The following is a 15,725-nucleotide window of genomic DNA, read 5'->3' as shown; positions in this document are numbered from 1 at the left end:
CATTTTTCTCTTCAGTTCACTTCCTGTAAATAATATAAATAAAACAGAAAAATATTTATGAGAATTTATGAAATGTTTAAATTAGCATGTAGCTCGTTCTCAGTGAAATGTGTTTAACTGTTCTCAATTTGTGTGATTATAATGTTCAAAACTGAGCATTTAATCTAATCCCTGTTGCCGTTTTGTTGCCATTTACTGGTGAACTTGAGTATTTTACTTGTGTTTACACTTTTTTTGGGTTGTGGTTTTATTTTGCTGACAGAATATCTGTGTTTGTATTGCATATTTCACCATAGTTTTTCACAGTGTTTGCTGGTAAAGAGGAGATTAAAATACTGGGTAAACATCAGTTGGAGCATGGCCCTTTATTCTATATCAAACATCAAAAATAATTCGAGAGAAGTTACAAAGCATATTCTATTATTGTGTTCCAGGAAATCAAAGAAAATGGCAGACTTCCACCAAATATGAACTCTGCAAATATTGCACCCCTGACCTTACCAAAACAAGTCAAAAAATAAAGACAGACTCTGACCTCCTTAACTAATTCAAAACAGGAGAAAACTGGTGATCAAAAGAAACGGCAGCTCACCCCTACCCACTCCACTTCAACAACTTTGAAGACAGCACTGCAGCCAGCGGCTGCCACAGGTACACTGCTGGGTCGTGAGGAGAAACGCGAGGACCTCTCCCGCCGTGGCACTCCAGCCTCCTTTTAATGGGCGGGTCCTCCAGCTGGTGTATCCACGCACCAATTGGAGCAGGGCCCTGGCACAACTGAATTAACATAAACAGATATATTACCTGCATAGAAAAAACACATGTAAAATGCAAGTTTGTAACACCCCCTTCCAAAAGAATTAAACAACCCTCCTATTGTTTAATTCCCAATTGCTCTTGAAAAGGCGTCAGCGATGACATTTTCCGTTCCTTTCTTGATTTGCAGGTTAAAATCCTGCAAAAGTTGGCAGGAAGTGCTGTGTGGCAGGCAGGAGTTGGACCCAAAATGCAGGCACTCAGACTCGAGGGATGAACTCAGAATGCAGATTTTATTCGAAGACACCAGGAAAAGATACAAAACTAAGGTATACTGGGAAAATATAAACTATACTTTACGGAGAGGCACACGAGGGAACACACAGCTTGAGGGACGACGCGACTCAGAGAAACACAGGGTTTAAATAACGAGACACAGAAGGAGAGCACAGCTGGGGGAAATCAGAACTGACAAGACAAGGAAGCAAAGTAGGACACATTCACATAAGACATGGAACTTCAAAGTAAAACAGGAAATACACAGAGACACAGACCAAAGGGGGAGAGTAAAGCACAGAGAAGCACGAGGGGGGAGCACAGACATGAGGGGCTGGGAAAACATGGAATGAAACACAAGAAGGGGAAGCCCAGTAAACTAAACAACTTAGGACCGATAAAATACCTCCTAGAATAACAAATGAACTTAACATGAAACAGGAACACAGGAAAAACTAAGAACGCCAGGATCCTGACAAAAGTAGTGACCAACGCATAAGTCTCTCATTTGAGTTTTGCATCCGGGAGAGAAACACCAATGGTTTGTGGTCAGTGAATACTTGAATGGGTATAGAGCTGGATCCAATATACACCTCAAAATGCTGCAGGGCTAACAACAAGGCAAGGGCTTCCTTTTCAACAGTGCTGTAGTTCATCTGATGTTTGTTGAACTTTTTGGAAAAATAGCAAATTGGGCGATCCACCCCGCGATGGTCTTTCTGCATAAGGGCAGCTCCTGCACCAGCCGCACTAGCGTCAACCTCTAGCTTGAAAGGGCACCTGAAATTAGGTCCCGTAAGAACAGGGGAACTGCTCAGCAATGCTTTCGCAGACTCGAAAGCAATCTGACAAACAGGCGTCCACACAAAAGGCTTCACTGGGCTGATCAAATCGATGAGAGGAACGACAACAGTGGCGAAGTTCTTTCATGAACCTCTGTAATAACCACACATTCCTAGAAATCGGCGTAGCGCCTTTCTCGTTTGTGGGACCGGAAACTCGACAATAGCCTGTATCTTCACAGTCACCGGCCTTACCTGTCCCTGTGTCCCTGACCCACCTGTTTTCCCAGGTATGTGATGGTGGCTCTGCCAAATTCACATTTGGCCAGGTTTAGAGTAAGCGAGGCTTCCTGAAAACGGCTAAAAACGAGAGAGAGTGTTTGTAAGTGGTCAGACCAGGTGGATGAGTAAATGACAACATCATCCAAGTAGGCATCACAGTTATTCACGCCGGCCAGTACTTTGCCCATAAGGTGCTGGAACGTAGCGGCTGCATTACGCAACCCAAACGGCATAACCGTGTACTGGAGAAAATGATCTGGCGTGACAAAAGCAGATATTTCAGATGCTCTGGGAGTTAAAGGTACTTGCCAGTAACCTTTTAACAGATCAAGTTTGGTTACAAAATGCTGATCCCACTCTATCAATACAATCCTCCATTCAAGGAAGAGGAAATGAATCAGGTAACAGCGTTAACTTTCCTGTAATCATTACAAAACCGAGGAGTGTTGTCAGATTTTGGTACCAGCACACACGGCGAACTCCACGCGCTGGCGCTCGGAATGGCTAAACCGTGTTCTAAGAGATAGCTGCCTTCCTTCTGCATTATCGCTCTTTTCACTGGGTTCACTCGATAGGCATGCTGCTTAATCGGTTTATGTCCTTCCATGTCAATGTCGTGGCACAGGACTGCAGTTTGATGAGGATGATCAGAAAAAAGTGATAAATTATCCTCTGTCAGATCAGTGATGTCAGCTCGAGCGGGCTCAGATAGGTGGGCTAAATATGTCTCTAAATCATTTAAGATCTCTGAATTTTTCAACTGGCCGCTACCCAGCGCTTCACTTTTCTGGAGCAGTCCGTCATCAGAGGGTTCATAAGGAGAAACAACACTAGCGGCGCACACTGGAGATGGCGCACCCGAAGGGCTCCTCGAGTGATATGATTTTAACATATTAATATGACAAACCCTAGACTTTCTCCGACGGTCTGGATCACATAATTGTTGTCGCTGAGTTTCTGTTCCACCACATATGGGCCAGCGAACTGGGCTACCAAACTGGACCCTACCACAGGCAGCAACACCAACACTTTCTAGCCCGGCTGGAAACTTCTGTAAACAGCCTTTTTATCATAGCGAGCTTTCATTTAAGCCTGCGTATGTGTCAGATTTTCCCGAGCTAATTGGCATGCAAGGTGGAGTTTTTCCTGAAGTCTACTAACATAATCAAGGACATTATGTTGAGTTTCAGACGTTTCTGACAACCACTCCTTCAGAAGCTGGAGAGGACCACGGACCACATGTCCAAACACCAGATCCGTAGGACTGAATCCCAAGAATTCCTGAGTGGCCTCCCTGACGGCAAACAACAATAACGGCAGACCCTCATCCCATTCTCTACCAGACTCCGCACAGAACTTGCTCAGCATAGCTTCGAGGGTTTGATGGAATCTCTCCAGAGCACCCTGACTTTCCGGGTGATATGGACTGGATTTCACATGTTTTATCTGCAACTCATCCACAACCTGCGCAAACACTTTTGAAGTAAAATTTGTTCCTCAGTCTGTTTGAATAACCTTTGGAAGCCCGAAAGTAGAGCAAAACTTAATTAGTGCTTTTATTATCGTTTTTGCTTTCAGTGTGCGTAGTGGAATTGCCTCCGGGAACCTTGTTGCTGAACACATTATTGTAAGTATGTATTGGTGTCTGGATTTAGTTTTTGGCAGTGAACCAACACAATCCAATATTACTTTTTCAAACAGCTCACCTATTACTGGAATAGGATGTAGCGGAGCAGGTGGAATTGGTCTATTAGGTTTCCCCGCCACTCTGGCACAGCTGGCTGCTGGCGGAGCTCATGGGCACGTCACTGCAACCCCCCCTGGCTTCTGCTCAGCGGCTGCTGAGTGACCCCTCATCTGGGACTCTCCTCAGCTCTTTCTGGGACAGTGGTGCAGCTGCCCCTCTGTTGGTCTTCCTTGGTCTCTTGTGTTCTGGGGGCCTCTGGATGTCTGGAGTTTTGATCTCCTCCATACCTGCTTCATGCCCTGGAGGACGGGGCTGTGCCCCCCCCCCCCCCCCCCATCCCCACACACACCCTCTAGCAGATCATAACATGAAGGAGCCTTTTAAAACAAGCGCGTCCATGCTCACAGGTGCACACACGGGTGCTCACACACACAAACTACACCCTTTTTGGCTCCGACCTCAAAGCACACTGTGCTGTCGATCTTACGTGCTGCACAATAATGTTTAATATTTAGTATTTACTGTTATATTCACATAGATCATTGTGATGTTGTTTATTCTATTACTCTCGTTTTCTTCTGCTTGTTTTCTTTTTTCTTTCTCAACAGGTGAAACTAAAAAGTATCTGCTGTTATCTGCGGTTATCTGCTGTTATCTAGTTTATTGTGATGGTGTTGTTTTTATTATGTTGCTCTCTGTTGTTTGTTTTCTCTTCTGGTTTTTTATCTCCATACAGGTGATCCAGGTGTTTGTTTTTCTTTTTTTTCTCCCACCCTTTCTCACCATCTCTCCCCTCCTCTATTTTTCTTTCTCTCCCTCTCTTTCTTTCTCTCTTTCTCCCTGTCCTATCCCCCAGTCATGGCTGTCCCGTCTTTAAATAAGGAAAATAAAATAAATACATAATTATAATAAAGGTCAATCAAATGGACCAATATGGCGAGGCCATGATGATCCACTTGGCATCTTTCTGCCTTCAGACAACAATTCTGACGGCTAAAGATCCAAACGGGCAAAAACAAAAGAAAAAAAGAAAAATAAATGACAGGAAGGCATGTGGCTGCAGGATGCTGTGGTAGCCATGCTGGTTCAGTGTGCCGTCAATTTTGAATAAATCCTTGATAGTGTCACCACAAAGCCCCCCCACACTATCACACTTCCTCCTCCATGCTTCATGGTGGAAACTATGCATGTAGAGACCATCGTTCACCTTTTCTGTGTCACACAAAGACACGGTGTTATGGTGGCCCGTAATAAACAAGCCCTCGGCAAGGAACACGCGCCTCTTTAATGAATGCAGCACATAGACTTACATAGTGGATGAACCAGGGTGTTACATAGATGTTTGGCACATTTGGCAGTGCACACTTGTGAGACTGGCGTTGATTGCATGGATACCCTTTCTATGGATGCCCATTATTCATGTTTGTTTACAGCTTGACAAAAGCGGTCGTCCGTGTGTTTAAGCTCACTGTCTAGGCAGAGTATTCTACACAGCACATAGTGCATAGTGAGTAATACATAATTCACTCAAACATACCTCGGGTTATTCTTCTGGTGTTATTAGAATAGAATAGAATAGAATAGAATAGAATAGAATAGAATAGAATAGAATAGAATACTCCTTTACTGTCACTGTACATTTACAGCATGAATGGGGTGCAGGAGGAAAAAACTATAAATGGTACAGACATCAGGAATAAACAGCAAACAGAAGAAACAGTCAAGAGGAATATATACAGAATTACACATTAAAAGAAAAAGTGCTTTGAAGTAGTGCAAAAGACTTGATCTGCATGTGAGTGTCCTGAATGATGAGGGTCACTCAGACCATGGATCAGAGGTCAGAGGTCGTGGGCAGGGATGGGCAGTAGTGTTTGTCAACAGTCTGAATGGCCCAGAGGAAGAAGCTGTTAGTGAGTCTGGAGGTTTGGGGCCTGCCTGACCGACCAGAAGGCAGCGGGTCAAACGGGTGGTGGGCAGGCTCACCTGTGATAGCCCTGGTTTACCTGAGACAGGAGGATCTGGAGAATGCCTCCAGGTGTGTCCAGGTGATATTTTTGGTTAATGACCTTCTGTGAAGCCTTCCTGTTCTCAGTCGTGGTCCCTGAGCACCAAACACCAGGCAGAAGGAGAGCATGCTCTCCACTGAGGAGCGGTAAAGGCTAGCAGCAGCTTCTGGTCCAGGTTATTCTTCCTCAGGACACGGAGGAAGTGCAGATGCTGCTGGGCCTTCGTTACCAGGCTGATGGTGTTGTGGGTCCAAGAGTAGAGTGGACCTGTCTGTGCCTCCTGAAGTCCAGAGTTCTTTGGTTTCAAGGACATTCAGCTCCAGGTTATTTTCTGTGCACTAGCTGGACAAGTTTTTAAAACATAAAAATAAGTTTTATAAGAAGTAACAGGCTTAGATTGTCTAAATAATTGTAATTTCTTTTTATAATTTCTGTTTTCAGCTCCTTTTTCAGGAGAGAATTTCAGCGTTCTCACACAACAATGGAAGCACAAGCTAAATAACTGAGGTCCTAAAATTGGTCCTTCAAGCACTCTAACTGTACAGACGTGTTCATTTGGACACAATGACTGCGATCAGCTAATTAAGATCTAATACAATTACTGAACTGGTTTACAGAGTCAACTGCTTTACACAAGACCAAAACGACTGCACCCACTATCCCTCCTTTATCAAAGTTGGGACTTAACAACATGCAGTTTCGGTCGATGCTCTAAACCCAGACTGCATGGAAGGAAGCAGGGTTTGTCTTTCTGTATGGATTTCATCTGCTTGCTTTACCTTTTCAATAAGCCCAGGTAAAATCACTAAATGTTTGTTTCCAGCTTTATATACTGGAGGAACAACTACATGTTTAAGGACAAAGAGAATTACGCCCTCTAATAGCTTCATATGGCAGCCTCGCCTCTGTCAGTCTGCCCCAGGGCAGCTGTGGCTACAACTGCAGCTGCCTCCAGCAGTGTGTGAATGTGAGAGTGAATGAATAGTGGCATTGTAAAGCGCTTTGGGTGCCTGAAAGCCTATATAAATCCAATCCATTATTATTATTATTATTATTATTATTATTATTTATAATTTGAGTGGCAACTGCCAAAAGAGGATCTTTTGTCTTTGAGTTCTTCAGTAATGTAATCATTTTTTTCTGTTACCAACTTATCCACCAGTTTATATTATCCATCCATCCATCCATCCATTCGCTTCTCCTTTTCAGGGTCGCAGGGGGTGCTGGAGCCTATCCCAGCTGTCATAGGGCGAGAGGCGGGGTACACCCTGGACAGGTCGCCAGTCTGTCGCAGGGCCAACACACAGGGACAGACAACCATTCACACTCACATTCAGTCGCACATTCACACCTAGTGACAATTTGGATTATCCAATTAACCTATCCCCACAAGCTGCATGTCTTTGGACGGTGGGAGGAAGCCGGAGGGAACCCACGCAAACACGGGGAGAACATGCAAACTCCACACAGAAAGACCCCGGCCTGATGGTGGAATTGAACTCAGGACCTTCTTGCTGTGCAGCAACAGTGCTAACCACCGTGCCACCGTGCTGCCCAGTTTATATTACATTTTTTTAATTGCAGGTACAGCATCTTATATATGTATATGATGCTGTACCTTGCACTGAAGGTTGAAGTTATTCTAACATATGGAACAGCAGTAAAGACAGCATTTCAGAAAAACTAGTGAGCAGGTTTAATCTGGCCGGTCTCCAAATCTTCAGTAATATGAGGAGCGGTTATTGAAGCGTGACACTGAAGCTGCTTCTAGTTACATAAACTTTCAGCCACACCTCAGAGTTTAGTCCACGCATTAACAGCTGCTTGGAATTAGCAGCTTAAGCATTTTCCTCAGGGTAGACTCAAGGTGGTTCAGTCTTCACTGAAGAATGCCACACTACTAAGCTGTAGAGCCTTTTCACTGTGCAATACTTTGTTAATATCCAACAGTACAATAGACTTCAATACGTGAAATGTGCAATTCCCTTGTATTCTTATTCATATTTATTCTATTTATCCCTGATAAAGTAAAATCAAAATGTGCCATTATATTAAGATTAAATATTAAGCAAAATGAAATCAAAATAGGGAAATTGTGTATGAAGAACATGACTGATAACTGCTCTGTCTTAAGTTTTGTTATAACACAGATTGCATTACAAGTGGGAAAATTGAGTTTTAAAATGAATTTAACAATAGGTTTTGTTTCTAAGCAGCTCTGAATGGAGTCAGGAGTTTAAAAGATTTAACATGATGATTGAACTGATTTTATTCCTGAACACAGGTTTGGAGGTCCAGAGGACGTGTACTTAGAGAGGAGAATTGCTGAGGGTTTTTTTTAGATTATTTTGGATTTAATTTGAAATAAGGGGCTTTATGATCATTTTATGACTTTTGGGGTGTTTTGATAATTTAGATACGGTAAAACTGAGGCAGAAATTGTTATTTTCATTTTTAAGCTAAAGGATTAAAATGAACTGAATCCTGTTTAGAAGATAAAATGCCGGTGTTCATAATAAGTTGAATACCAAACTTAAAGGGAAACTGTGGGACAGCTTGAATAAAACATATGCTTTGGTGAAAGGAGGGAAGATTTTTGGAGTAAAAATGTTTGATTTCTTTTTGATTTCTAGAATAAGCGGTTATAATGCACGCTTACAGTCACAGACATGACGTAGATTAGTTTCTGGGGTAGAGGTGAAAAACAGTTTGCTTTGTCTTTGCTTAGCAAGAAGTAATGCAGAAGGTGTGAAAATAGGCCTGCTCTGAATAGGTCGACAGGAAGGATATGAAGACTGAGACAGCCATGTAGGGCAAAATGTGGGTGAGCTTGCAACTGAATGTGCGCCTGCAAAATAACAGTTTTTTTTGTACAGGATGTTTATGATCAGATAAGAGAAGAAGAGAGCTTCTTAAAATTGTGTCAAAGGTGTCGCTTACCCAAATGAATAACATTGAAGATTATTTATGTATAAATGATTTTTTATACACACATTGCAATTGTGCTCATAGGAGTTGTCACTCAGTAAAGTGAAGGTCAAAAACGTCGTTCAGCGTGACTGAACTGATATATTGTAGGGATGACCTTGAGTGCCGATGGATGAATGCCAACACGCTTACACACATAATCAGACTAATCCTTTTGATTAGAGAGTCCCGAACATGATAGGTTGAACCAAGTTTGAAGAATTAAGAGAACAATTGATGAACATAATAGGTTATTGAGGCGTAGCAGGGAAAGGTGTTTGTTTATTTTTTTACAGGAGATTCCAGAACCAGAGCGAAACCATGGAGGCGTTGGCGAGAATCCAGGAACCAACCAGAGGAAGGGGGACCCCGAAAAGAAGCACAGCACAGAGAACCACAGTTCCAGCAAATGTGTTGTTTAAGAGACTAAAAGCTTGTTAGACACAAGTTAAATGTGAGCATAAAAGTAATGAAGAGTAATGAGAGGGACTTTAGGAACAGTTTGCAGGATTTCTATGTTGTGTAAATTGCCCAAGAATAGTGTAAAGACCGGATATATGTTACCCATAGAGGGGGTGAAAACCAGGAGTAAATTTTAAATTTTAACTCTATAGAGGCTGTTTCCAAAGAGTAATATGGGACCTTTTAATAGGAAAAGTTAATTATATGTGATTGGATTTTATAGTGAGCATTGAGGGAAGTCAGAAGTGGGGTTAAATTGTGACTCTGGGGTCAAAAGGGGATGGTAGGAAGAGAAGCAACGATAGCTCACAACCCAGCGTGGTGCTGAATAAGGGCGTGATTTATTTGTTTGATTCATTTGTTGCGGATACAATTATGCCATAGTAATAAGGGAACATTGAAAATGTATAACTCGTTGAGGGGACGGATGACCTAAAGGGTTGGGCAATTGAAAGGTTTCATTTTTGATATGATTTCTTTTGTTATATTTTAGCTATTATTCACACATGAAAGTAAACTTAATGGGAGATATTTGGAATAAAAGGGGAAACTGTTGGGATTTAAATATATAATCTGAATGCTTATTTGCTGATTATATTGTTTTATGTATAAGAGAGCCCCAACTCTGAGTACAGTCTGTGCCAAAAGTACTGACAGGAAACTGCATGCTTTTGCAGAGAAAATAGGAGCTGCAGCCAGAAAGTGAAACTAAGCAGAGTCTTTGATCGAAACTTAAAGTGTGTGTGACGTCTAGAGGAAGTATATAAATAACTAGGCTTCTTGTTTGTGCTTCAGACCTGAGCTTGTGTGTTCGTGTGTTCAGGTCCCCGTTCCCAGGAATGTAAAATAAAGATCATTTTTTGAGTTTGACCACTTTGAGCCGTGTCTTTCTTGGCCGCCAGAAGAATTAAAAGAACGGGATTTAATAATACTCTGTATTTATATAGGTGTATATATGGTATATTTCTGCTCACATTCTGTAACTTCTATCGGTGCTGTGCTACTGGAAACTGAATTTCCCGGAGGAACCCACCCGAGGGAGTAATAAAGTTTTATCTAATTTAATCTAACAGCCATCAAACAGGAGACAACACGTCACCAGCAGCTACGTCACAGTAAAACCTGTCCTGTGTCTCCTTTAATTCTATGATGATGACATGTTTCTACAATGTGGTGAGTCATGATAGAGGAATGATCTGTCAGCAATCCAAGTTATCTACCAAAGATCACAACACACACATAAGTGTAATATGTTCTTAAAAAAACAACTAAGCATCTACAACACAAATAAAAACACTCTGATATAACAAACTGTATTAATATAGCGTGTTAATCATTTTATTTATTTTTTATTTTTGAAATGAACTCGTGCTTACATGACTTTTCTTTTTATGTCAGGAGGTCATGTTGAGGCTTGTTGTTTCTGTTTGACATTGACAACACACCTCACAAACTAGAACAGCCTTTATTAAATCCATATATAAAGACTGAATGGAGGCTGGAGTGGATACTAATCATCATTGTGCTTTTACTTAACAAACGAGTCACCTGAACATAAAACATGTTTATTAAACATTAACAAATATTTATGTATTTTATGAGAGCTAGACAAAAGAAGGGTGGAACTTCAATACTGTCCTGGATGCATGCCGACTATAGTTTATGGCCAAGGACTGTGTGTATTTAATGCCAGTTTAGGTTCATTCTTGAATAAATTATTGTGCTTTTAAATTTCCAACAGCATCTTCTTAAACTCACTCACAAAAGCGAAGAACATTTCTGTGCATTGGGTGTGTTGCTGTTTAAATGTATCATCAGACATGCAATAAACTGTAATAGATTGTGCTGTCAGTCAGCTTGTTGGTATATTACCAAATGTCCATATGTGGCGCGGTGGGAGTGAGACGCCTTCCACTGAGCCCTTATTCTCAGTGTGTAATGTAATGTGTGAAACACTGTTTTGGGCTGAGGGACAGGGCTGTAAATCTTGTGCAAACACAAAGAAAGACAGAAACAAAATCAACACAAAGTTTCTGCTTACATCACATTCTTCTGCACCTCTGTGGTTGTAAAAGCAGCTGCATGTGAGTGTCAACTGTTAGTTGTGTTAGATTACCATTGTCAAGTTTAATAATAAAATTGGATATTTAAGTTGATTGTTTACATTACAAGGAGATATCAGACGCAATAAAACCACAGTCATATAGTCTGGATTATCAGAATCACTCATTTTTATCCTTATCTAGTTTTTTTTTTCTCCTTATCTTTCCTCATGTTGTGCATTTTCCATTGTTATACCTCTCTGACCTGTCTTCCCCATGTGATGTTTTCGTGCAATGTATGTATGGTCAGAGGGTATGATGGCGCCGCCATTGCGTGCAATTGGTCGGCAGCCTTAACATGAAATTTCCCACTCGTGGGACTAATAAAGGCATCTCATCTCATCTCATCTCATCTCATCTCATCTTCCAAATACTGCAGGGTCTTTAATTTACAACAGGAAACATGATGAAATAACTATTGTGATTTGCAGCAATATAAATAAAGCTGAATATAACTCAGTATTAACACTGACTATTGTAGAGAAATGATTATTATGAGAAATTATTCTCATCTTTAAAAAGTCAGGAGACACTTATTAATCAGTGCTAAAAGCCTTTATTTATGATAAGCTCAGTGTTGAGATTGTAGACATCACTATATTTTTAATACAGTCCTCTGATCACACATGTTTGGATGACACACAAACATCAGGAAAACATTGAACAACTTTTCTCTGATAGATATAAATAAATAAAACCATAATAAATAAGAATAAATATATGATTAAACATTTGGTTACTTAAACATTTAAAATCGTCACAGTTACTTCAGTTTGTTGCTTCATTTGGAGGATGTGAACTTAAGAAATGTTAAAAAATGATCTGAGTACATGTGACGACAGAGCCAGAACTACTGTAAGGAAGCTGATGTTGTTGAGAATAGCAGAGGAGGTGGTTGTTGCTGTAGCGGCACTTGTGGTGGTTGTTGGAACAGCTGTGGTTGTTGTTGGAACAGCTGTGGTTGTTGTTGGAACAGCTGTGGATGTTGTAGCTGCAGTTGTGGTTGTTGTCGGAACTGCTGTGATTGTTGTCGGAACTGCTGTGATTGTTGTCGGAACTACTGTGATTGTTGTCGGAACTGCTGTGGTTGTTGTGGCGGCACTTGTGGTTGTTGTTGGAGCAGATATGGTTGTTGTTGCTGCGGTTGTGGTTGTTGTTGTTGTTGGAACAGTTGTGGTTGTTGTTGCTGCGGTTGTGGTTGTTGTTGGAGCAGTTGTGGTTGTTGTTGGGCCAGCTGTGGTTGTTGTTGCTGCGGTTGTGGTTGTTGTTGAAGCAACTGTAGTTGTTGTCGCTGCAACTGTGGTTGTTGTTGGAACAGAAGTGGTTGTTGTTGCTGCAACTGTGGTTGTTGTTGCGGCAGCTGTGGTTGTAGTTGGAACAGATGTGGTTGTTGTTGCTTCGGCTGTGGTTGTTGTTGGAACAGCTGTGGTTGTTGATGGAACAGCTGTGGTTGTTGTTGCTTCAGCTGTGGTTGTTGTCGCTGCAACTGTGGTTGTTGTTGCGGCAACTGTAGTTGTTGTCGCTGCAGTTGTGGTTGTTGTTGGAACAGATGTGGTTGTTGTTGCTTCAACTGTGGTTGTTGTCGCTGCAGTTGTGGTTGTTGTCGGAACAGCTGTCGTTGTTGTTGCTTCAGTTGTGGTTGTTGTTGGAACAGCTGTGGTTGTTGTTGCTTCAGCTGTGGTTGTTGTCGCTGCAACTGTGGTTGTTGTTGGAACAGTTGTGGTTGTTGTTGGATCAGCTGTAGTTGTTGTCGCTGCAACTGTGGTTGTTGTTGGAACAGCTGTGGTTGTTGTTGGAAAGGCTGTCGTTGTTGTTGCTTCAGTTGTGGTTGTTGTTGGAACAGAGGTGGTTGTTGTTGCTTCAGTTGTGGTTGTTGTTGGAACAGCTGTGGTTGTTGTTGCTTCAGTTGTGGTTGTTGTTGGAACAGCTGTGGTTGTTGTTGCTTCAGTTGTGGTTGTTGTTGGAACAGCTGTGGTTGTTGTTGGAGCAGCTGTGGTTGTTGTTGTTTCAGTTGGGGTTGTTGTCACGGCAGCTGTGGTTGTTGTTGGAACAGCTGTTGTTGTTGTCGCTGTAGCTGTGGTTGTTGTCGGAACAGATGTGGTTGTTTTTGGAGCAGCTGTGGTTGTTGTTGGAACAGCTGTAGTTGTTATTACTTCAGTTGTGGTTGTTGTTGGAACAGATGTGGTTGTTGTTGCTTCAGTTGTGGTTGTTGTTGGAAAAGCTGTGGTTGTTGTTGCGGCAACTGTGGTTGTTGTTGGAGCAGCTGTAGTTGTTGTCGCTGCAACTGTGGTTGTTGTTGGAACAGATGTGGTTGTTGTTGCTTCAGTTGGGGTTGTTGTCGCTGCAACTGTGGTTGTTGTTGGAACAGCTGTGGTTGTTGTTGGAACAGCTGTGGTTGTTGTCACTGCAGCTGTGGTTGTTGTCGGAACAGATGTGGTTGTTGTTGGAACAGCTGTGGTTGTTGTTGCTTCAGCTGTGGTTGTTGTTGGAATAGCTGTCGTTGTTGTTGCTTCAGTTGTGGTTGTTGTTGGAACAGCTGTGGTTGTTGTTGCTTTAGCTGTGGTTGTTGTTAGAACAGCTGTCGTTGTTGTCGCTGCAGCTGTGGTTGTTGTTGGAGCAGCTGTGGTTGTTGTTGCTTCAGCTGTGGTTGTTGTTGGAACAGATGTGGTTGTTGTTGCTTTAGCTGTGGTTGTTGTTGGAACAGCTGTCGTTGTTGTCGCTGCAGCTGTGGTTGTTGTTGGAGCAGCTGTGGTTGTTGTTGCTTCAGCTGTGGTTGTTGTTGGAACAGATGTGGTTGTTGTTGCTTCAGCTGTGGTTGTTGTTGCGGCAACTGTGGTTGTTGTTGGAGCAGCTGTAGTTGTTGTCGCTGCAACTGTGGTTGTTGTTGGAAAAGCTGTCGTTGTTGTCGCGGCAGCTGTGGTTGTTGTTGGAGCAGCTGTAGTTGTTGTCGCTGCAACTGTGGTTGTTGTTGGAACAGATGTGGTTGTTGTCTCTTCAGTTGGGGTTGTTGTCGCTGCAACTGTGGTTGTTGTCGGATCAGTTGGGGTTGTTGTCGCGGCAGCTGTGGTTGTTGTTGGAGCAGCTGTAGTTGTTGTCGCTGCAACTGTGGTTGTTGTTGGAACAGATGTGGTTGTTGTCTCTTTAGTTGGGGTTGTTGTCGCTGCAACTGTGGTTGTTGTTGGAACAGCTGTGGTTGTTGTTGCTTCAGCTGTGGTTGTTGTTGGAGCAGCTGTAGTTGTTGTCGCTGCAACTGTGGTTGTTGTTGGAACAGATGTGGTTGTTGTCTCTTCAGTTGCGGTTGTTGTCGCTGCAACTGTGGTTGTTGTCGGATCAGTTGGGGTTGTTGTCGCTGCAGCTGTGGTTGTTGTTGGAGCAGCTGTGGTTGTTGTTGCTTCAGCTGTGGTTGTTGTTGGAACAGATGTGGTTGTTGTTGCTTCAGCTGTGGTTGTTGTTGCGGCAACTGTGGTTGTTGTTGGAGCAGCTGTAGTTGTTGTCGCTGCAACTGTGGTTGTTGTTGGAAAAGCTGTGGTTGTTGTCGCGGCAGCTGTGGTTGTTGTTGGAGCAGCTGTAGTTGTTGTCGCTGCAACTGTGGTTGTTGTTGGAACAGATGTGGTTGTTGTCTCTTCAGTTGGGGTTGTTGTCGCTGCAACTGTGGTTGTTGTTGGAACAGCTGTGGTTGTTGTTGCTTCAGCTGTGGTTGTTGTTGGAGCAGCTGTAGTTGTTGTCGCTGCAACTGTGGTTGTTGTTGGAACAGATGTGGTTGTTGTCTCTTCAGTTGGGGTTGTTGTCGCTGCAACTGTGGTTGTTGTCGGATCAGTTGGGGTTGTTGTCGCTGCAGTTGTGGTTGTTGTCGGATCAGCTGTGGTTTTTGTCTCTGCAGTTGGGGTTGTTGGCGCTGCGTTGCAGCAGGCTGTGTAGAAAATCTTACATCATTTTCATATTTCATCACATTAACCACATCTTTATAGATAGAAAATTCTTTGACAAATTAATTTTTTTATTACCAACAACAAGAAGAATGATGACAAACATCTTTGTGATCATGGTGATGCTGATTTTCTGCTCCTGTCTCTGAAAATAAAAATTCACTGTGGTTATTATGATTTAAAGAAAGCATTATTCCTACAATTGCCTTAATTAAGCTTTCTAAAGTTTTCTTGAAAAGAAGTTTGAGATCTAAAACCCATAATATAAAAAAGTTCCTATTCAATTACATAATTGAATAGGAACTTGGGTGGCTGTAGCTCAGTTGGTAGAGCAGGTCATCTACTGATCGGAAGGTTGGTGGTTCGATCCCTGGCTTCCCCAGTCTGCATGCCAAATATCCTTGGGCAAGATACTAACCCCAAATTGCTCTCCGATGCATCCATCGGAGTATGAATGTGTGTGTGAATGTTACTTA

The 15,725-nt window shown here is 42.4% G+C and overlaps 1 protein-coding gene across 1 annotated transcript; it reads right to left on the bottom strand.

The window, feature by feature from the left end:
- Positions 1 to 12,123: 12,123 nt before the first annotated feature.
- On the bottom strand, positions 12,124 to 15,367 carry LOC148096524 (uncharacterized). Its single transcript, XM_087835096.1, has 5 exons — positions 15,328 to 15,367; positions 15,221 to 15,233; positions 13,505 to 15,073; positions 12,426 to 13,399; positions 12,124 to 12,362 (listed from the first exon to the last, which is right to left on the bottom strand). The coding sequence occupies exons 1-5, from the start codon at positions 15,365 to 15,367 to the stop codon at positions 12,124 to 12,126; spliced, it is 2,835 nt and encodes a 944-aa protein (XP_087691222.1).
- Between the last annotated feature and the right edge of the window lie 358 nt (positions 15,368 to 15,725).

The sequence above is a fragment of the Neolamprologus brichardi genome, chromosome 22, assembly GCF_056152115.1.
Source record: "Neolamprologus brichardi isolate AB-2024 chromosome 22, ASM5615211v1, whole genome shotgun sequence".
Lineage (NCBI taxonomy): Eukaryota > Metazoa > Chordata > Actinopteri > Cichliformes > Cichlidae > Neolamprologus > Neolamprologus brichardi.
The sequence above is the reverse complement of the archived record's forward strand: the minus strand, read 5'-3'. Positions and strand labels throughout refer to the sequence as shown.